Source organism: Delphinus delphis, chromosome 7, assembly GCF_949987515.2.
Source record: "Delphinus delphis chromosome 7, mDelDel1.2, whole genome shotgun sequence".
NCBI lineage: Eukaryota > Metazoa > Chordata > Mammalia > Artiodactyla > Delphinidae > Delphinus > Delphinus delphis.
In genome coordinates this window covers 71,973,931-71,996,638 of record NC_082689.1, presented here as the reverse complement: position 1 = coordinate 71,996,638, position 22,708 = coordinate 71,973,931, and the positions used below count along the sequence as shown (strand labels likewise).

Genomic DNA, 22,708 nt, shown 5'->3' with positions numbered 1-22,708 from the left:
ATCACTTGCAGTACCCTATTTTTTACACTCAAAAATATTTAGCTACAGTAGAAATAATATAAATGCTTCCCATGCACTATGTACATGACACTTGCCCTGTAGCTTTTACATACATCCCAGGATAGGTCACTCTGTGTTAAACCTTGCCCCTTTCCCATTTCTCTTCTTCTCTCTTCAGATATGCTCTTTTGCTCAAACACTGTCATATGATGATCGAAAACAAGCAAAAAAAGCATGTGCTATCTCTTTACTGGAGATAACATTATCAGGAAACTGCCTTTCAATGAGAAGCACTGTAAATTCAGTGCTTTTTTTTGGTGGGATAATCCCAGGCCTCTTTCCCTGTAAGAACACAGAGAAGAGAACTGAAAGGTGCACGACTAGACTTATTAGTAAGGAAGGAGTGGTGCATTTCAAGCCAAATCAATACATTTTGAAAAAGGGCTTTTGGAAAGTCAAATTTAAATTAACTCTAACTTATGACAAATTGAATACTAAAATAATTTACCCATTAGAAATACCTATGAAGCGCACACTGAAGCTCTGAGATCTGGTAAAAGTGGAATTATTTCTTTGATGAAATACCTTGTACAGTCTTTTCACTCCTTTCTTCTAATATGTGCAATAATAAAAGAAGAAAATTTCTTTATCTGTAATGAGCTCACAGAATTGTCAGCCCTGTGTAACCTCACCCATTTTCCTTTTCTTCTGAGAATTATTATTTTTTAAATTAAGGTGAAATGCACATAACATCATATTAACCATTTAAGGTAGATAATTAAGGCACTTAGCACACTCACAACATTGCATTACCTAGTTCCAAAACACTGTCATTACCACAAAAGGAAACTCTATCCATTAAGCATTTACTCTCTATTCCTTCCTATCCCCAGCCCGTGGCAACCATCAATTTGTCTTTTGGTCTCTATACATTTACCTATTCTGGACATTTCATATAAATGCAACCATATAACATGTGTGGGAATAATTTTTATAAAATATTTTAAAGTTGCCTTGAGAAATATTTATCTCTTTAGACTGTTCCTTACTACAAGAAAAGGTTAATGATTAGCACTAGGGAGACAAATCCTGGAGAGAATTTTAGGCGAGATTCTAGATGTAATAAGTACAACAGAAGGAGGGGGAAGCTGATGGAACCCAGAAAGATTCATTAAAGGAGGCACTTCCTCTCCTCTGTCCTCTAAGTTTCTAGTTTAAAATTTGAAATACTGTTTGGGTCCCAGCTCATTAATTTGGGTTTAATGAAATAAGTCGAAGTGAGAGGAGTCTGAATTCTCTGAATTCTGTCTCCCACACCTGGCATCACAAACAGGATTATACAGAACTGCTTCTCTCTGCTTGCTTCTGCTGTGACCTCCTCCATTTACTGGCGCTCATTCTCAAAAGGGAGCTTAAGGCTTCCCTGGTGGCGCAGTGGTTGGGAGTCTGCCTGCCGATGCAGGGGATACGGGTTCGTGCCCCAGTCCGGGAAGATCCCACATGCCGCGGAGCGGCTAGGCCCGTGAGCCATGGCCACTGAGCCTGCGCGTCCGGAGCCTGTGCTCCGCAACGGGAGAAGCCACAACAGTGAGAGGCCCGCGTACCGGAAAAAAAAAAAAAGAACCAATAGTTTTAATGTTTTCGGAATTTACGCAGGTCCATTTCGAAATTAAAAAATAATAAAATGGGACAGACATAATTCTTTAAAAGATTGACAGTTCAGCCTCCAGAGAAATAAACTAGTCGTTTGGTCAGTCTCGTAAATCATCTGATACATGTAAGACAGACACTGATCTTTATGAGTTAAGTTCTACTCAACTCTTCTAAACTGAGTTTAAATTACAGATTACAGTGATTTTCACCAAAAGAATATCTAGAAAGAACATAATAATAATAACAATAATAATGCAATTAAATATATTTTATAGTTTTTTAAAATGTAAAGTTCCTTCTTTCTCCTTATTTATAACTTTGCTTGAAGTGATGCGCATGGGCTACACTAAGGTAAACTGGTATGCAGGAATAAAGGGTGCAGGGAGAATGGAGAAGGGAGATGCACAGCTCCTGGCCATTAACACATGGAATGCTTTTGTGTGGGATTGTTTTGTAAGAGAACAGCCTTATTCTTGTGGCTCCAAAATGTCTAGAACCAGTGTCCAATGTCCAGAACCAACTAAATGCCAACATCTAACAGCTGCTACCCTCTGGCAAGAAGTCTGAGGCAATCTAACAAAGATCATTAACTGTGGCCAGAAGTCATTTTGCTCTTTGGATAGGATCACAAAGAGAATATGGTAGAGAGGAGCAAATAATAATTTTCTTCCACATTTTTAGTATTGTCCAACAACTCACAATAAAGCTTTTTTTTTTTTTTTTTTTTTTTTGCAGTACGCGGGCCTCTCACTGTTGTGGCCTCTCCCGTTGCGGAGCACAGGCTCCGGACGCGCAGGTTCAGCGGCCATGGCTCACGGTCCCAGCTGCTCCGCGGCATGTGGGATCTTCCCAGACCGGGGCACGAACCCGTGTCCCCTGCATCGGCAGGCGGACTCTCAACCACTGCGCCACCAGGGAAGCCCCACAATAAAGCTTTTAATAGTTAAAATTTCCAGTGATCTTCTATCTCTACATTGTAATAATCTGAAAATATTACAGGGTCAATTTTTATTAAATCCACATGAGACAGTGTCAATATTCCACTGATGTACAATACAAGCTCTAGCTTACATGTAATTTACTTTGGGAGGCTTTCTTGATACTCTTCCTTACCTTCCAGGCTGAGTTTGGTGCCCTTCCAATGTCAAAATGCGTTATCACACTGCTTTTTAATTATTTACATAATTTTAATTGATTTGTCTTACATACTATACTACCCTGACCAAACGCGAGTGACACACACACACACCCCTCTCCAAAGGCAGAGCCTGTCTTTGTTGTTAATGTATTTTTGGCTCACTCGAAAAGTACCCAGCATGTACCAAGCATTCAATAAATATCGAACTGAAATGATTTACTTACTGTCCACTACTTAATTTCTCTCTAATTGTGGAAAAATCCATAGGCTTCTTAATAACTTTCTTATAACCAGGAACAAGTTTCAAGTTTACAGGAAGTAGAAAAGGCCATGCATCCTCATGAGTTTCCATTTCAGTAAGGATCATACTAAAGAAAACAATGCCTGAAATCAGTATCTATGCTTTAGAAATATCTATTTTTATTAAAAATTTACCTTTCATAATCTTTCAAGTAAAAAATGCAAATTAATTTATTTAAAAAGATAAAAGAATATATTTACTTATACTATAGACTTTCATTTACTACTTACACAAATTGTCAAAAAGTTGCCTTTAGTATGGCAGAAGATTTCTAAGCAAATAAAATAGGAAGTTGTAAATATACAGTACATGAAAACTGAAATAATACCTGCAAAGAGCTAGGTCCTTGGAGTCATCTCTTTTAGGTTTCTTAACAGAAGTAAAACTTTCTTGTTTTGACAAACTAATAGAAGTATTTTCCTCCATTTTTCTTTTTTTCAGGTCTTTGATTCCTCTTTTTAATGAACTACTTGTAGATGCAGAGTCTTCATCCTCAGTATCCCCTGTTAAAGTTACTTTCTTGACTTTTTTTGACTCAGTCTTTTTTCCTTTGACATGAAGTTTTTTGATTTTTAGAGTTTGACCACTTGCCTTTAATTTAAAAAAAAAAGGAAATGAGGTATAAGAAAAATAACTGTCTACAGGCCTTTTATTATTTTAAGTTAGGAAAGCCTGACAGGGCCAACAAAAAGAATATTATCTCTGATCTCAAAGGTTGATCATTTTATTATTTTCAAGAGAGATCTATGAATTTGTTCTCCCATAATAATGAGGCAAAAATCTAATAAAGCGTGAAAAATTTATTTTAGGAATTCTTAAAATCTGAAGATGTTGATCTCGTGGTAATCCATCTTCGAAACTATAGAACTTATCAGCAGTATTTCTTTAATCTAGGTCAGCGGACCCCAACCTTTTTGGCACCAGGGACCGGTTTCACGTAAGAAAATTTTTCCATGGACGGAGGATGGTTCAGGCGGTAACTCGAGCAATGGGGAGGATTGGGGAGCGGCAGATGAAGCTTCACTCGCTCCCTGCCACTCACCTCCTGCAGTGCGGCCTGGTTCCTAACAGGCCACCGAGGTAACAGTCTGAGGCCTAGGGGTTGGGGACCCCTGGTCTAGGTCACTAACTGAATGAGTTTAAAGATATAAAAGTACTATCTTTTGGAGCACAGTATAATTAAGAACAAAGGTTGAATATAAACAAAAATGTAGATCTTATTAATAAGAAAGTTGAGATAATTAAGAAGCTAGGCCAAAACAAGGAAAATAGCTCATGAAGTGTCCAATAGAGAAAAAGTCCTTTGTAAATGATCAGATCTACTGGAAATTGATATTTCTTTCTAGGTAAAGAAAAAAAGCATTTTCTATAAGAATAGAGTTCCACAAACTTGTGGTTACCAGATGTGAACAAAGCAGAGGTGAAGGAAGAGGGAAAAAAATGCCTGTTTTTGAGGAAAACAATAAAGAAATAGTATAAAAGAGATTATATTTGGAACCAAAGAATATGATTTCCAGCTATGGCTCTGTCAGTAACTAGCTATGGAACTTTGTACAAAAATATCTGTGAGTCCCTGTTTTCTAACCTGTAAAATAAGAAAGATAAGCCACACAATTCGTACGGTCATTCTAGCTCTAAAATTACACGAAAAAAAAAAAAAAAAAACTTCAAAAAAACTCAACATGGCCTTACGCAATCTAACTACAATGTACAGGCAGCACACTGATGTAACAATAGCTGCCCACCACATCCCCCAACCTAGAAATAGCGAAATAAATCTGTATTTTCAGATTTTACAATACTACAATAAATATATCAGATCATAGAAGAATATCAGTGCAAAGACCCTGTAATGTATGGTTTTTGTTTTAATTTTCCGGAACAGTGTTTATCCTCTTTTAGCAAATTATTTCCTCTCTTACCCAGACTATTTTGAAATCTTAGACTTAAGACTTAGGGTCAGATATCAATCAGCTGTAATTTAAAGTTGGATGTATCCTTGAAATGAATTTGGCTGAAAAACGTTTCTCTGGAGTATTTCATACCAATTTCTTTGAGGATTTCAGGACCTCTTCTAGCATTATTTTTAAAAATTGCTTTTAATCAAGCAATTAAAATTATTTGTTTCTCTATTGGTAGGTTAAAAGTATAGTTAAAGAGATATTTTAATTGACTAAAATAATAAAACAAACCATAAATCTAACATCTTCCCCATACCATATGAAAGAATCACTACCCCTTGAAACTAACTGGAATAATTAAAATGTTTTACTAAGTCTCTTCTCCATTTAGTTTATTAATTTTTAGTCACTAAAATCTGATTATTTTGAGTTTTTATATTACACTGAGATTTTAGCAGTCTGAAATCATAAAAAAAGAGAAAGAGAATGCTTAGTTCATGAGGAAAAGAGGTCTATTTAATGAAGATTAAATTAAGTTAGATTGAATAATTGTGTTACTTAAAAAGAACAAAATTTCATGAATAATGGGTCAAAATTCCTAGTTCCTATTTGAACGAAAATACTATTGGGTTGGCCAAAAAGTTCATTCGGGTTTTTCTATAAGATGTTACGGATCCCAATACTTGGGATCATATTCTAACAAATTAATACTCATAGTAAGAAAACATGAAATTTAAATCCACAGAAATAAAAACTTTGGCGATGTTTTAAAAAGACAATGGAGCCTCTCTCTTTCTTTTATAAATGATGTTTATCAGCTTACCTCATTAGATCATGCACATACACTTTTTTTTTTTTTTTTTTTTTTTGTGGTACTCGGGCCTCTCACTGTTGTGGCCTCTCCCGTTGCGGAGCACAGGCTCCAGACACACAGGCTCAGCGGCCATGGCTCACGGGCCCAGCCGCTCCGTGGCATGTGGGATCTTCCCGGACCGGGGCATGAACTCGTGTCCCCTGCATCGGCAGGCAGACTCTCAACCACTGCGCCACCAGGGAAGCCCTATGCACATACACTTTTAAAAGCAAGCTTTTACACAGTTGCTCTGTTACTGATGACTTTGTTCTTGGACAGAGAAGTCCCCGTTCCCCACCCTTTCTATCTTATTAGAGCCCAAATCCAAAGAGGAACTTCAGGATATTTTAAGCCGAACCTATCAGATTACACATACAAGGGCTCATTTCTGTTATGCTTGTATATCTATATATCAGAAGTTGTGAACTGGTGGCTCAGAGGCTGTAAACAGCCCACAGAATGTGTTGTTGTTTGGCTCATAATGCTTGTAAAAATCCTGAATTTGTTGCCAACATTTAACATTTGGGAGGGCATGCATAAAAATCCATAATGAAATATTGGTAGATCCTGGAACACTGGGCCCACATGTCTACATGACGGCTGGAGTTGAGCAATGTCTGTCACATATAAATGGGCCATGGCTTGACTTTCCTGTTTGCTACAGTCCCAACTCTTTTGTGTTATTTGGCTTTTGTAGGCACTGGAATTTAAAATTTCTTGTGTGTGTGTGTATGAGTGTGTATAAGTATGTATATATACACACATGCAAGTTTTTTTGATTCTGTGATCCTGAGAGAAAGTATATATATCTATCTTTAATATATATACATAGTGTATGTATGTATATTGGCATGAAAACACACATATACACAGAATAAAAACAGTCACAATGACGTATGCAGAAATAGCTATTTGAGAGCAAGGTGTATAATATAGATATTTGTAAATAACTGAATTACTGGAAAGATATTTTAAAAATCTTAACTTTAAAAATCTTTACCAAAATCCAGTGTTTTTAACATTTTTTATTGCTGTAAGAAACATAACACCTAATCCACCACATTTAAAAAACAAGAAAGCAGCGGCTTAGAAAGCTGCATTTACATAGAAGGGTTTAGATGAGATCATACACCTCACATCTTCTAGTCCATTCCTGGAATGATAGATAGCCAGAATTCTAATTTAAGCAAATTTACAGAAAACAAAACCTCCTATAGCCTACCAGATGATACCCCCAAGAATTAAAACACTGATTTGTTAGTAATTCATAAAGTATTAGAGACACTTTTCTATAACTTGACATTTATGAAGTTAAAAGATAAGTTATGTACCACCAGGGAAGATTATTATTAAACTACATGTAACTATATATAACAAAAATGATCAAGTAATGAGAAATAAAAAAGCAATTATTAGTGAATATGGTGCCATGTGAGACCTCTGCTATTTTGTAAAGTATAGCCTAAAATATAATAAGGTATTAATATAAATATATCCCCCCCAAAATAGATCACAGAATTTTAAAGTCATAAAAACCTTCAAACACACAATATTTGATCCTTACAAATTCCCGCAAAGCAGATACGATTCCATTTTACAGATATATCTTTGAAGCTAAGAAAGCACTCCATATTTATAGATCTGGGAGGTGAGAAAAACCAGCAAAGGAGACTGAAAAGGAGCAAAAGCAAGAAGAAAATCAGGTGAGTATGGTATCCTAGAAGACAAGTGAAAACAGAATTTCAAGGAGGAGGGGAAGTTCCATTCTATCAAATGTAAGTGATGGGTTAGATGAGATCTAAGCACTGATCACTGGACCGAGCAATGTGGAAGTCATTTGTGGGCACAGTAAGAGAAATTTTGGAGAAGCTGTGGAGATGAAAATATGACTGGAGTGAGTTTAAGAGTGAATCAGAAAGAACCAGACAGAAAACTTTCCAGTAAAGGGAAGGGGAGAAATGGGGGAAGCGGATCAAGGAAGAAGTGAGGCCAAAAGAGGGTTTTTGTTTAGTTTTTGTAAGATGGGAGAAAGAGTACCATGTTAGTAGGCTGATGAGAAAGAACCCAGTGTAGAAGGGAAAACTGTTGATGCAGGAGAAGACAGAACTGCTGGGGCCATTCTCCTAAGGAGGTGAGAGGGGATGGGATCTGAAGCACAAGTGGGGTTATTGGCTTAGTTAGGGGCACACAAGCAGTTCATGGCAACAGGAGGGAGGGTAGAGTATGAGAGCCCAGATATAGGAAGGATGGTAAGTGTGGTGGTGGATGCTTGTGATATTTTCTTCTGATGGCTTCCTAGTGAAGCCATCATAGTGAAATGGGAATAAGGTCATCAGCTGAGAATGAGGATGGAGGAGACAGTAAATTATCAGGTACCACTAAAGGCCCTCTTAGCCTTAAATTTAAAAGGGTGGGTGTTTTCTCCAGCCACATTCAAGATACCTTTGTATCTGTATATATAGGTGCCGGAGCAGTCATAGAGTTGGATTAACCAGAATGATGGTTTTACCAAGTGAGAGAGAGGCACAGGAGCTAAGGGTGGATGCAGTGATTATAGGAGGAAAGAGAGGACATGAATGGGGAGAGGGACAGTGAAAAGGTCTTAAGATAAATGAATTGAAGGTCCTGATGAGATCAAAGAATTATTGGAATTGGAGCACTAGAGGGAGTGAACAGGAAAGAAAGGAGGCAGTGGAGAGATGGATGCTTGAAACTGAGTTTATGAAGTGGTGGTAGTTACTGGTAGTAACTACGTCAAGAGATTAAACATGGAAGAGAGTGTCTGAGATAGGGAAAACCTAATGAAGAGTTTGGCCCTCAATACATTCTAACCCTTTCACACTTCTTACTCCTTACTTTATAACTCTAAAACCCATTTCTTTCTACTTTATCATAGTGCTACTCTTTAATCAATTAGTATTAGAATTCACAGGTTTCCAATTTATATGTGACTGGAAAGTGACTTAAAATACATATGCTTATTACCATATGACCTAGCAATTCTACTCTTAGGTATATAACAGAAAAATTGAAAACATATATTCATACAAAAACTTGGGTATGACTGTTCATAGCAGCATTATTCATAAAAGCCAAAATGTAGAAACAACCCAAATGTCCATCAGCTGAACAGATAAACAAAATGTATTCTGTCCATATAATGAAATATCATTTGACTTTAAAGATGAAGGGCTCGAACATAGATGAACCTTGAAAATATTGTGCTAAGTGAAAGAAAAAGGCCACATATTGTATGATTTGATGTATATGTAATGACAATAGGCAAACCCACAGAGATAGAAAATAGATTAATGGTTGCCAAAGGCTGAGAAGAGAAGGGGAATGGGGAGTGAATGATAATGTGTACAAGCATACTTTTTGGGGATCATGAAGATGTTCTGGAATTTGATAGTGGTGATGGTTGTACAACTTTGTGAATATATTAAAAACCACTGAATTGCACACTTTAAAATGAATTTTACAGTATACAAATTATATCTCAAAAAAAAATCCCCATAAAACTCTTCATTTTGATCTGGCAATTAAAAAGTTTTAAGTAATAATACTACTTAAAAAATACTAAAATTTATATGGAGCCATAAAAGACCCAGAATTGCCAAAGTAATCCTTAGGAAAAAGAACAAAGCTGGAGGCATAACCCTTCCAGACTTCAGACACTACTACAAAGCTACAGTAATCAAAACAGTGTGGTATTGGGGCAGAAACAGACATATAGATCAATGAACCAGAATAGAGAACCCAGAAATAAACCCGCACACCTACAGTAAATTAATCTACAACAAAAGCGGTAAGAATATACAATGGAGAAAAAACAGTCTCTTCAGCAAGTGGTGTTGGAAAAGCTGGACTGCTAAATCAATGAAATTAGAACACTCCCTCACACCCTCACACCACATATAAAAATAAACTCAAAATAGTTTAAAGACCTAAACATAAGACATAAAAGTCCTAGAAGAGAACACAGGCAAAACATTCTTGGACATAAATCATAGCAATATTTTCTTAGATCACTCTTCCAAGGCAAAAGAAATGAAAGTAAAAATAAATGGGACCTAATCAAACTTAAAAGCTTTTCCACAGCAAAGGAAACCAACAAAACAAAAAGACAACCTACCAGACTGGGAGAAAATATTTGCAAATGATGCAACTGACAAGGGGTTAATAACCAAAATACACAAACAGTTCATACAACTCAATATCAAAAACACAAACAACCCAATCGAAAAATGGGTGGAAGACCTAAATAGATATTTCTCTAAATAAGACATACAGCTGGCCAACAGGCATGTGAAAAGATGCTCAGCATTAAGCGTTACTAAGTATTAGAGAAATGTACATCAAAACCACAACGAGGTATCATCTCACACCAGTCAGAATGGCTATCATCAAAAAGTCTACAAATAATAAGTGCTGGAGAGGGTGTGGAGAAAAGGGAACCCTAGTACACTGTTGGTGGGAATGTAAATTGGTGCAGCCAGTATGGAAACAAGTATGAAGGTTCTTTAAAAAATTAAAAATAGAGCTACCATATGATCCAGGAATCCCACTCCTGGGCATATACCTAGAAAAGAAGAAAACTCTTAATTTGAAAAGATACATGCACCCTAATGTTCATAACAGCCCTATTTACAATAGCCAAGACATGGAACCAACCCAAGTACCCATCAACAGACAACTGGTTTAAGAAGATGTGGTACACATATACAATGGACTATTACTCAGCCATAAAAAAGAATGAAATATTGTCATTTGCAACAAATGGATGGACCTAGAGATTATCATACTAAGTGAAGTAAGTTAGACAGAGAAAGACAAATATCATATCACTTATACGTGCAATCTAAAAAATAATACAAATGAATCTATATACAAAACAGAATCTACATACAAAACAGATTTCTAGAAAATAACCTTACGGTTACCAAAGGGGAAAGGTGCTGGGGGTGGTGGTGGGGAGGATAAATTAGGAGTATGGGATTCACAGATACAAACTACTACACATAAAATAGATAAGCAACAAGGATTTACTGTAGAGCACAGGGAACTCTATTCAAAATCTTGTAATAACCTATAATGGAAAAGAATCTGAAAAAAAATATATAACTGAATCACTCTGCTGTATACCCGAAACTAACACAATATTGTAAATCAACTATACTTCAATAAAAAAAATTTAGTTTTAGATCAGTCTTACCTTAGCAATGCAAGCTGGACAAAACCAGTCCCCATCTGGTATAGTTGTAATCTTGGGTCTATGACAGTATGTATGACAGCCTTTGTCACAGCCATCGCAAAGGAGGAGCAGTTCTTCATTATCTCCCTTTCGACAGATCTGGCAGTACTATAATACATGGAAAATCATTTAAAATTAACACTCTGCTACAAATAATAGTTTTGGGGATATTAAACACACCATTAATTCCTAATTTATATTAGTAATGAACATTCCGCTTGCTAACAAATATACAGTAGCCATACACATCTATGTATCTCTCGTTACACAGATATGGACCACATGATGGGGTGAGCAGTTCAGTTGGGGTAAATGCACATTTCAGGTACACTGCAAAAAACAAAGCTAGAGGTTGAATGCCTGCACACACTTCAGAAGCATGTACACATTAACATACGAAATAATTAACATGACATTAGAGCACATAAAGCAATGAATAGCTTTAATACATGGTGTTTTAATTTTTTAATATATTTCATCGTTTGCTTATCTTAGCATCCTCATGATATCCTGAGAAAGAAATAAGTAAGAGTTAGAGTAATTTTTAAGATCAAAATTAGGAACATGTATTAGTAACAGAATTATAAATAATAATAATAAGATGTCACTGTATTTTGACTATGTCCAAATCAGGAAACTTTGGAAATCAACCCAAATCAAACATGTGTCACAAATGTAGAAAATGGATCCTACAAAATGATTTCTAAGGGAAAAAGAAATTGATACAATAAATTAAATAAAAGAATTTAGAAGTCATAATTTATTTTCTAGGACTAAAAATAAAATTGTTCCTTCTCTGTTGAAAAACTTCTAATACCATTAAGAACTTTAAAATCTATAAAGAGATTTTTTTTCCCCCATGCACACATATTCTGTATAACAAGTTTCACAAAGGGAAAGAAGGAAGATTAGACAGGTAAAAACTTTAAAGATGGCTTTAAAAAATGGTAAGTACTAACATTATATTTTGACATTTAGTTTTTATTTCAGTCACAGTAGACAATGTCCTGTAATCAATATTCCAAAAAATGAAAACATTACTAATATAATATTGTACAACTATATTTCAATTGAAAATAATTAAAACATTTAAATTATAAATCATTTGTACTAATTTTAAGTTATGCATTTATATACTGTTAAAAACAAAATAGCTTAATTGTTCAAACTTAAATTAATTTCAATAAAACATTAAATCTTAATCTGGGAATGTCTAAAATAGTCTTTCATAACTCAATACGTACACCAATGATAGCTTAAGAATCTTATCAAAACAGCAGATACATGCTATTCACCTTAACAAATATCTACCAAATATATGTAATATACATGCAATACTGAAACTGGCATATGTACTAAGAGCAAAAGCAGTAGAGTTTAATATCCCAACAGTAAGTATTTATTTTATAACCTTTCCTGATAACCACATCACTAAATACCTTAATATGGTGTTATTTCTCCAAATTTGAGTTATTTCTTTAAAATTTCTATTATAAAAATACTCATTGAGAAATAACATTTCGAAGGTTATATTTCAATCCCTATAACAATAAATTTTAAAAATCAGGTTCATGAACATTAAGTAAATTCTCATTGTTTTCTACAATAGCTAAAAATACTATGAAGCCTGTCTTACATCTCACATTTATGATTTAAAAATAAAATTATTTTCTGATACTTATTAAGAAAGGGTGGCAGGTATCAAGTTCATAACATTTTTGAAAATCCACAGTAATAGCTCACAATATGTTAGAGCAAATGTAGTAATATTTGGTTTTAACTCCTTTGCTACCACAGTAAAAAAAAAAACAGTGGATGTTGCCGATTGCTTAACATTAACAACAGAAAACATATTGTGGGCTGAGAAGTATCTGGAGGCAAATCATGGCAGCTCCTTCTTTCCTAGTAAGCATGGTTTCTGGCAAAGAGGATATTTCTAAAGACATTGAGCACTTTAACATTTTTTTTTAGGACTTCTTATGAGGATTATTATAGGTTTTGTTACATTTCTAATTCAAGGTTACCAAGTGTTCATTAATCTTTGAATAAGAAACTCTGCCTTCTTTTCAAAGTAGTTTTATAGCAAATATTGTATTATTAAACATTAAAAAAAGAAATAAAAATTATGAGATGGAGTTAAATAATGATGAATGTATATTAATTTATTAATAACAATAGAAAAGAAGTTTGCAAAACCTGAAATAAAACTTTAGATTGCAGAAAGTAAGTACACTAATATAAAGGTAGATTTTGGTACAAGTTTTGGGTTTCTGTGTATAGGTTATAACAAAACTGCCTACATTGTGATGATTGTTTTGGTGTAGATGAGAAAAGTAACTGTACAAATTTCATTCTGATATAGGAATTGAATCTTTTTTTATCATTATAGCCTACATTTCACCAAATATATTTGTCTAAGGTGACTTTAAAACTGGTTTTAATAATAATTTTTAGAAGGAAAATTATTTTTACCTGGTAAAAATGCTACCAGATGACCTGAACAATGCCTTAAAACTTATAGTAAATTCTAATCTATATAGGGAAAGACCTAAATTTGAGCATATTGTGAAAAATGCAGATTCATTATTCCATGGACATTTTAGAAAGAAGTGAAAAAAACCATAGAAGAAAGCAAATTTATTTGTATAGAATGAATAAAGTATTGAGTAGTCTAAGTATAGAGGTAAAAAGGAAGGAGAGAATGCTAAATTATTTAAGAATCACTTCTTTTCTTTGGCGAAGATTATTTAAAATAGGTATTTTATCCTTAGTCATTCATGAAAACAAATCTCAAATGTTTGAATTTTAAAGTTAACCTGTAATTCAAAAGCAACTGTTAAAGAAATTCATAAAAGTCTACATATAATAGATATTTCTGTATATGATACAAAAGAGGCAAAAGGGACACGTACATGATTTAAAATAAATCTCTCTCTGGAAAATATAAGAAATATAGCTTTTATTTTGAACATATAGCATTTGTTGCCTAGTACAAAGTAGAGGCCACTACACGATAACTAACTGAGCTTGAACAAAGAAGGAGAAAAAACATTTTTAACTGTTAGAGGAAAGACTAAAAGATCTACTCAATGCCAACTATATCCAAATATTGGGTTGGCCAAAAGGTTCGTTCGCTTTTTTTCCGCAAGATGGCTTTAGTAACACTTAGTTGTCTATAAGTGCATTCAAAACAATTTTGTTAGATTGTATGTGACACCTATCATATCAGCGTGCATTTAAAAAAAGCCTTATCAAAATTGGTGAATTTTTGTGTAGCCATTTTAATACTGAAGATGGAAGAAAAAAGGCAACATTTTCGGCATATTATGCTTTATTATTTCAAGAAAGGTAAAAATGCAACCGAAATGCAAAAAAAGATTTGTGCAGTGTATAGAGAAGGTGCTGTGACTGATTGAACACATCAAAAGTGGTTTGTGAAGTTTCACGCTGGAAATTTCTCACTGGATGATGCTCCACGGTTGGGTAGACCAGTTGAAGTTGACAGCGATCAAATCAAGATATTAATTGAGAACAATCAACGTTATACCATGCGGGAGATAGCCAACATACTCAAAATATCCAAATCAAGTGCTGAAAATCATTTACATCAGCTTGGTTATGTGAATCGCTTTGATGTTTGAGTTCCACATAAATTAAGCAAAAAAAACCCTTCTTGACCGTATTTCCTCATGCGATTCTCTGCTTAAACATAACGAAAATGTTCCATTTTTAAAACACATTGTGATGGGTGATGAAAAATGGATACTGTACAATAATGTGGAATGGAAGAGATAGTGGGGCAAGCGAAATGAAACACCACCAACCACACCAAAGGCCGGTATATGGTGGGATTGGAAGGGAGTCCTCTACTATGAGCTCCTTCCAGAAAACCAAACGATCAATTCCAACAAGTACTGCTCCCAATTAGACCAACTGAAAGCAGCACTCAACAAAAAGTGTCCAGAATTAGTCAACAGAAAATGCATAATCTTCCATCAGTATAATGCAAGACTGCATGTTTCTTTGATGACCAGGCAAAAACTGTTACAGCTTAGCTGGGAAGCTCTGATTCATCCAGCTTATTCACCAGACATTACACCTTTGGATTTCCATTTATTTAGGCTTTACAAAATTCTCTTAATGGAAAAAATTTTAATTCCCTGGAAGACTGTAAAAGGCACCTGGATCAGTTCTTTGCTCAAAAAGATAAAACGTTTTGGGAAGATGGAATTATGAAGTTGCCTAAAAAATGGTAGAAGGTAGTGGAACAAAAGGGTGAATACGCTGTTCAATAAAGTTCTTGGTGAAAATGAAAAATGTATCTTTTATTTTTACTTAAAAACCTAAGGCAATTTTTTGGCCAACCCAAAACATGATATTGGTGCATAAAGGAAGAGCTCTCTGCTTATTCTGTATTTACTTAGCTAAGTATTTCTGGCATTAAGAAAAGAAAATTGATACAAATATAGATATTTTAGAAACGAAGTGAACGTACCTAGCAGGTAATGTTAGCAACTGGAGTGTTTACAAGATTGAAAGGGCCTTCAAAACATTCAGATTAACAACTATTATGTTGACAGAATGGAGAAGACAACTTCAGTCAGAGTTATAAACAATATTCAAAGGAGAGAAAGACAAGATTTAAAAAAATGAAAGATAACATTTGGTAGGTTCCTTCAAAAAGCTCAAAATAAGGAGGAAAGTATCAAACTATACAGTATTTAAGAATTAAGGAAATTCTCAAGTACAGCATACATTATTTTGACAATAAGTAATGCATAATTAAGAAATATCTGAAGATTGGAAAAAAAACAGGACAAAGTAAATTATAGTATTTCTTAAATAAAAACACTTACAACTTTCATAATTGATTTTTCCCATGCTACTGATTTCTGTAACTGCTGAATGCACAGAGCTACCTGTGCAGCACTGCGAGCTTCTGATAATGCCCTTCTCCATACCCTGAGCCCTGGAGCAATATCCTCTTCAATTCTGCATTGAAATATAGAAAAATTAAGTAGGTCACGTCCACATTTATGGTTACTGAATGTGAAACAATCATCACACTGAAAGCCAAGCAATGACAAAAACATGTAACAGCCAATAAGTATAAGGTTTAAGCAACTAAATTTGATGTAGTGCACAGACTGTGGCTACGTGCCTCAAAGCTTAGTCACAACCAGGTAAATGTAAGATCACTTTGCAGGATTATCAACGCACATAACAACAAAAAAAAATGTTTTTACAAAGCACCATGCAAACAGCATGATCCATATGGATCACAGACATACAAGAAGATACATAGATAACAGGCAATAGAAAATAGGCTCCAATTAGCAAAGAAGCACAATAATTTTTCAAGTTAATCTCAATAACCTACCCGTCACCATCACCACTAATGGATGGTGCAGGAGCAGGGACAGTAACTGTGCCCACATTATCCAGTTTGATCTGAATGGTGGTACTTAAGGGGCTCTTCAGATACCTTCTTTCAATGTTCCGCTCCAAATCAGCCAGCCTGGTTACAGCTATATCTAGGGGGTTGTCACTCTTCCGTTCCAGTGCATGTGCACTGCTTTCTTCTTCGCCAGTAAATTCTCCATCATGCTCCTTGCACAATTTAGAAAATGACTTATGTTCAAAATATACCAAGTCCTCCCTTTCTGATGCAGGCTCTGGACACATCCAACCCTATATATCAAAAGAATAATGTTATTATGGTTTCCTCTTAAAATGCCTGCTGGGTGAATTACCTTTACTTAAAATACAGCAGCAGACACCAGCAGACCTTAAGGATCTTTTCTAAAAGTTATTATCTTGTGTTTCCTAATGCTAGGTAGAAACAAGAATAAAAAATTAAAAGAAACAGTTGTGAGAAGTTTGAAAAAGAAAATTTAATAACTTTTGATATTATGAAAGGTATAATGAAAATCAGCAAAGTATTCTGAGAGACTTTAGACTACATGCTTATTCATTTCAACAGAAATCTCTCCATGGTCTCTGAATTCAGCTCTTCCTTTCCATTTCCATTCCTTCTACCACTCTTCAGTACAGGGGTCTGTACAATACTTACCATTTTTCCTCCAGCCGTAGGAGTTTGCGTGAGCTGTTATATTTGTCTGTAGAGCCTTTCCCTGTTGCTCTTAACCTGGTTAAATCCACTCATCCTGCAGCTCTCATTTTAAAAGTCCTCAGGGAATCCTTCCCTGACCTACTTTAGCAGGTAAGTCTTCATATTACAAGCCCACAAAGGACCATATAGTATGCCACAGCCTTGTGGTACTCACAATTTTTTACTATTGTGATTATTTGATTCACATCTTTTTACCTCTAAATTCCATGATGGCAGGGACCACGTCTGCTTTTACTCCTTTTATCTCCAGCACAGTGAAAGCAAAGAGTAGGCACTCAATACACACATGTTGATTGAATAAGTGAATGATCTTATAACTCAGCTTGCTTTTATTGATCTTCTACCTCAAAATCCTTCAAAGTTTCCCTACTGTTTAACAAAGTCCATATTTTTATCATGACATTCAAGTACCTCAATCTGCCTCTTCCTCTCATGTTCCCGTTCACATATCCTACACTGCAAATTCCACAACTTGCAACTCCACAAACATGCCCTAAACTTCTGGATCCTGGTGCTCTGCTCAGGCTGTTCCCTCTTCCTAGTATGGCATTCCTTGTCAAAAGCTGACACACCTTCTCAAGTTCCATCTCGACTTCTACGTGAAATGTTCCCTGATCTCTCCCATGTCTCCATCAGAAGTTATGCATTCTTTTTCTAAATTCATGTATGACTCTGTACTCCTCTGGGATCAGTTAACAGATTCTGTGGAGATGTATATATGACTTATCTCCCTATTAGATGACAAGATTTCTGACAGCAGAAACCACATTTTATCCAATTTTGTGGTGCCTACTGTCTGATGTGGAATAGGGGCTTAGTAAATGCATATTAAATGACAAACAGAATGAACATTATCCTTTTTATTAAACCTCTTTAGAGATAATTATTTTATCTTGTATATTAGGATCAATTCCTCTTCTTTAATTCAGTAGAACATTTATATTTGTGAAGTAAGGATGGAATTATGAATAGTACATGTAAGTGCATTAGGTACAAGTCATGTCAAATGAACCGCATTCCCGTATTTTGAAAAGGGTACTAAATTCATAAATCAAGAGAACCCTGTAAACATAGCATATCTTGATGTCTGCAAGGCAAATGACAAGACAAAAAATGAAGACTAGATTAAAGAAATCTAGACGGTTGAAAACTGCTTCCAAAAAATGGTGATTGACAGAACTTGTGTCACCTTAGAAAAGGTCCCCAGTGCCAGTGTCCAAAAGGCTCTGTACTTGGTTTGTCCTGTTAATACACTTATGAGTAACTTGGTTGATTGTTATTAAATCTGCAGATGATTTAAAATTAGGGAGAAAATTTAATATTCTGTATAACAGGACTAAGATAAAAATAGTTCCATATGCTGAAAAATGTACCCACATGAAATTAATAAAAATAAAACAATGATAAATGTAAATTTTAGGTTTGAAGGTTAGGCAACTAATCACAGAAATATTGAATACTATATGTGATACAACTTGCTTAAAAGCTCTTTGAAAGAGGGCCAGAGTTTGTTTTTTCATAGCGTATACTCAGTGAAGCAAGAGAATGATGTGGATGCCAAAAAGCTAGTACAAAATTCAAGCAGCATTAATGGAAGTATAGTGCTGGATTGAGGAAAGTAAAAGTCCCATGAACACATTCAGACAGCGCTATGTACAGTTATGGATACAACATTTTAAGAAGGATATTAACACTGGTGTTTATACAGAAGAGAATCGTGTACATGGAAACTCTTTCACAGGACTAATGGTTGAAGGAATTAATTAGCTTGTAAAAGAGAAAACTTAGAGACACAGGAGCTATCTTTAGAGGAGCTGGAAGAGTAATTAGGTTCTTTGTATACTCGCAACAACAGAACTAGGACAAGAGACTTGCAGATTTTCCTACAAAATAATAAAGAATGTCCAAATTATCAGCAATATTAAAAATATAAATGAATGCACCTAAGTAAGTCCCACAGGCCACCTGTGTGATGTGTCTTCACAATGGCTAGTTCCCCACGTTAAACATATAACTCTATTTTCTTAAAAAAAAAAAAAAACATTAAATCTTCTATAGATGTTAAAATAATGTCTTGTGGTTATTTTCATCATTTGTGTTTTTAGACTCTTCAAGAATAATATAATTCATTTTTTCAGAATAATACAGAACAATTTAGTAATACCTTAATAACAGAATATTAAAACATTTCACTTAAAAAACAAATTCTACTTTTCTTATATACTTAGAACACAGCCAAGATTGTCTAAGCAGCCAGTAATGTGATAAGGTTAATGCAGGAAAATATGAGTATGGCTCCAGGAAAATGTTTCAGGCCCACACCCTGACTTTATACTTAACGTAAAAAAGCTTGGGACTTCCCTGGCGGCACAGTGGCTAAGAATCCACCTGCCAATGCAGGGGACACGGGTTTGAGCCCTGGTCGGGGAAGATCCCACATGCCGCAGAGCAACTAAGCCCATGTGCCACAACTACTGAGCCTGTGCGCCACAACTACTGAACCCACGCACCTAGAGCCTGTGCTCTGCAACAAGAGAAGCCACCACAATGAGAAGCCCGCGTGCAGCAACGAAGACCCAACTCAGCCAAAAATAAATAAAATTATATCTTAAAAAAAAAAAATCTTGGTGATATGTTTTCCCAACCAATAGCCAATTAGAACTGGCAAATTAGGTGGAGGAAGTTGGGGGAAAATTGGGCCAGAAGAACCAACCAAATTTAAACCAGCAAGTAGTAGCAACTGACCATGAGAGAAGACAGAAACAGACTATAGAAAGCAGACACAGTCGTTTAAAAGCAAAGCACACTAGGACCATTTAATGTAGGGGCAAAACCTCTTCACATTTCCTGAGGGAATCATCATCTAATAATTGGTCTTCGCACTAATGATCCTGTGTCACCAACATAATTTAAATCAAACTCATTATTCTCAATTTAAGAAGGTAGTGTAATGCGTAACATAAGCGATTTGACAAACATGTTAAAAAATTATGGTGCTAAATGGAATAATTTTCATTTCTCTAGAAAATTAACTTGTGTGGAAGACTTCATTTGTTGAAGATGCCAAATAAATGAGGCATTTTTATACTGTATTATAGTACTAGGAGGAAGATATAGTTTGCTAGCAAAATAGAGTCAACAAATGATAAATTTTGTTTCCCAAAGTTGGTAATTATGTTTGCGGCAAGAAAGGGATATGTTATTAGCTCTGGAAAGTGACATTTTTTGGAGAACTTCAAAAGTTTCCAAATGCCATAGGATAGTATTATGGCATAAGTTTCTCATTCTGAATAAAACATAAAATAGCAAATCAAATTACATGGATACTACGTTTTCTAAACCTTTTCAGGTGTCTCATACTTATTCATCATCCATCCATTTATTCTCAGAGACATCACCTTATTATCAACTGAGAAGACTTTATATCTCTCCTACCAAAACTAAAAATTCTTGCACTACAGTAAAGCTTTCCTTTTGCCCGTCCATTGGAAGCCAGTCTGATCATGATAATGCTTGTGACATGGTAATGCCCAGTAGATAAATAAATTTAAAATTTACATATATATGTAGGGTGTGTGGGTATGTGTATAATGATACAGTGTATATTTGGATATATCTATATTCTCCAATTTTAAATTATATAGAGCGAAATTTTGACATACAACATAGCTTGATGCAAGGAGGTTCCTCTATATGAAACAGTTCAGTAGGAATTTGATAGAGCATTATATTTATCATGGGTAAAACTAGAAATGACACTTTTGAATACCATTAAGGAGGCAGCAAGATTTGGTAAAAAGAACACAGGTTCTGGAGTCAGACAGACTTGGATGAATACACACTTAGCTTACGATATGACCACTGGCAGGTTACTTACTTTGAGTCTTGTTCCTTACCTGTAAGATGGGGGAAATTAGTTCAGGATCATTTTGAGAATTAAATGAGATAAAGTGAAAACATTTAGCAGAGTAACTGGCACATATCAGGTATACAACAAATAATAGTTACCTTCCATCATCCTTAAAACAGATTTCATTCCAATCAATTTTACCTTCACTTGCAAACTTGCTGATGCAACTCTCCTTTCTAGATCTTCTACCTGTTGAAGAATACTCAAATCCATTTCCATTGCTTGTTCTTCTACTGACCAGTTCTCCACAATATCTCGAGTTACCTGGTTTTCTTCATGTTCATTTAATTCAATAATAGCAACTATATTTGAAAAGAAATTAATTTTAAAATCCACTTCATCCCTCAATGATTTCTTCTAAAAAGTGAATAAGGTTCCAGGGATAACATATACGTGTAACTTAACACACACAAATGTACTTGTGCATACACAGGCAGATTACTCTTAAAAGTAGGAATATTCTTTTTTAAGAAACAAAACAATATGTCTGCAGGTTGTGAGAAATTGTAAGAAAGTAATACCTATTTAAGAAATGTAAAGAGTTACTGTTTGTTGAACAACATAGAAAAAAAAGCCTATTAGTAATAAATTAAGAATTAGGATATACTAAAATATGTTTTAAGATAAAAGAACTAATTCTCATAACTAAGCAAGAGAGCAGAAGTCTCTTTTAGGTACATACCATCCTTATTTTTGATGCAAGCTTGAGTAATATAATCCAAGTGTTTCTGAATTTGCTTTTGTAACGCCTTTTCTCTTATTCCTCTGAGATGGAGTACTTTGAGCAAAGCTTTTAGGTCCTCTGGGTCAATAATTCTCCACCAACCAAACTGCATTTCTGAGTTAAGATAAATATGTAGATCTTTTTACAAATATTTTGAATATAAATTAATGGCACAATGCAAAACAGAAGACTTATAACTATGTAGAAAACCATCAAAGATTCGGTTATAATGCAGGAATCTATAACAATAAAATAAAGTAAGTGGCTATAAACCATCTCAATGTACCTACCTTCTGGAATAGGTTTTGGATTAGGAAAATCTACTGGTTTTGCTACTTCAACAGCTACAGGCTGAGTTGAAGAGACTTTTTCATTCTGTGGTACTGGAGATTCACTTTTACTTGAAGCAACATTAGGAGTCAAGAATGAATTACTGTTTCCTTCTGATAATCCCAACCCTGATCCAAGACTAGGTAAAGGTGATGTAAATGGATTACTGGAAGTAAGCACACTGGTGGGCCACCCACAAAACTGGAGTCCCATCATAGATACTCCACTTTTCATCTGCAAAAAAACCCAAAACATTTAAAAAGTAGAACAATCTAAGAAGTTAGGAAAAGTGTTTAGAACCAGAAATTATTTACAAAATTCGGAAAAAACATTCTTTCACTTATCACAATTAGAGGCATACGTCATTTCATTTGCTCCCCAAGTAATTTCTTTTTGGATATAATGCAACAGTAATAAGTTAAAAAGTAATTAAAGAAGGCTTTGACTTAGACATCAGTAGTTCTGATGAATCTTGGTGATAGCAAGTCTGACTCTTCAATTTTCAAACCAT

General features: G+C 34.9%; 1 protein-coding gene across 22 annotated transcripts in view; it reads right to left on the bottom strand.

Annotated features, from left to right (window-relative positions):
• The window catches only part of BAZ2B (bromodomain adjacent to zinc finger domain 2B), a 382,464-nt gene that overhangs the window by 1,791 nt on the left and 357,965 nt on the right, over positions 1–22,708 (bottom strand). For 17 of the 22 annotated variants that reach the window (XM_060016702.2, XM_060016708.2, XM_060016710.2 and 14 more), the window contains 8 exons: positions 22,158–22,431; positions 21,826–21,981; positions 21,285–21,445; positions 16,481–16,791; positions 15,957–16,092; positions 11,062–11,208; positions 3,421–3,683; positions 3,016–3,159 (listed from right to left, as the gene is read on the bottom strand). In XM_060016702.2, coding sequence (XP_059872685.1) covers positions 3,016–3,159; positions 3,421–3,683; positions 11,062–11,208; positions 15,957–16,092; positions 16,481–16,791; positions 21,285–21,445; positions 21,826–21,981; positions 22,158–22,431 — 1,592 coding nt within the window. The remainder of the gene's footprint in view (positions 1–3,015; positions 3,160–3,420; positions 3,684–11,061; positions 11,209–15,956; positions 16,093–16,480; positions 16,792–21,284; positions 21,446–21,825; positions 21,982–22,157; positions 22,432–22,708) is intronic. The other 5 variants (XM_060016712.2, XM_060016715.2, XM_060016719.2 and 2 more) reach the window with 1 other exon arrangement.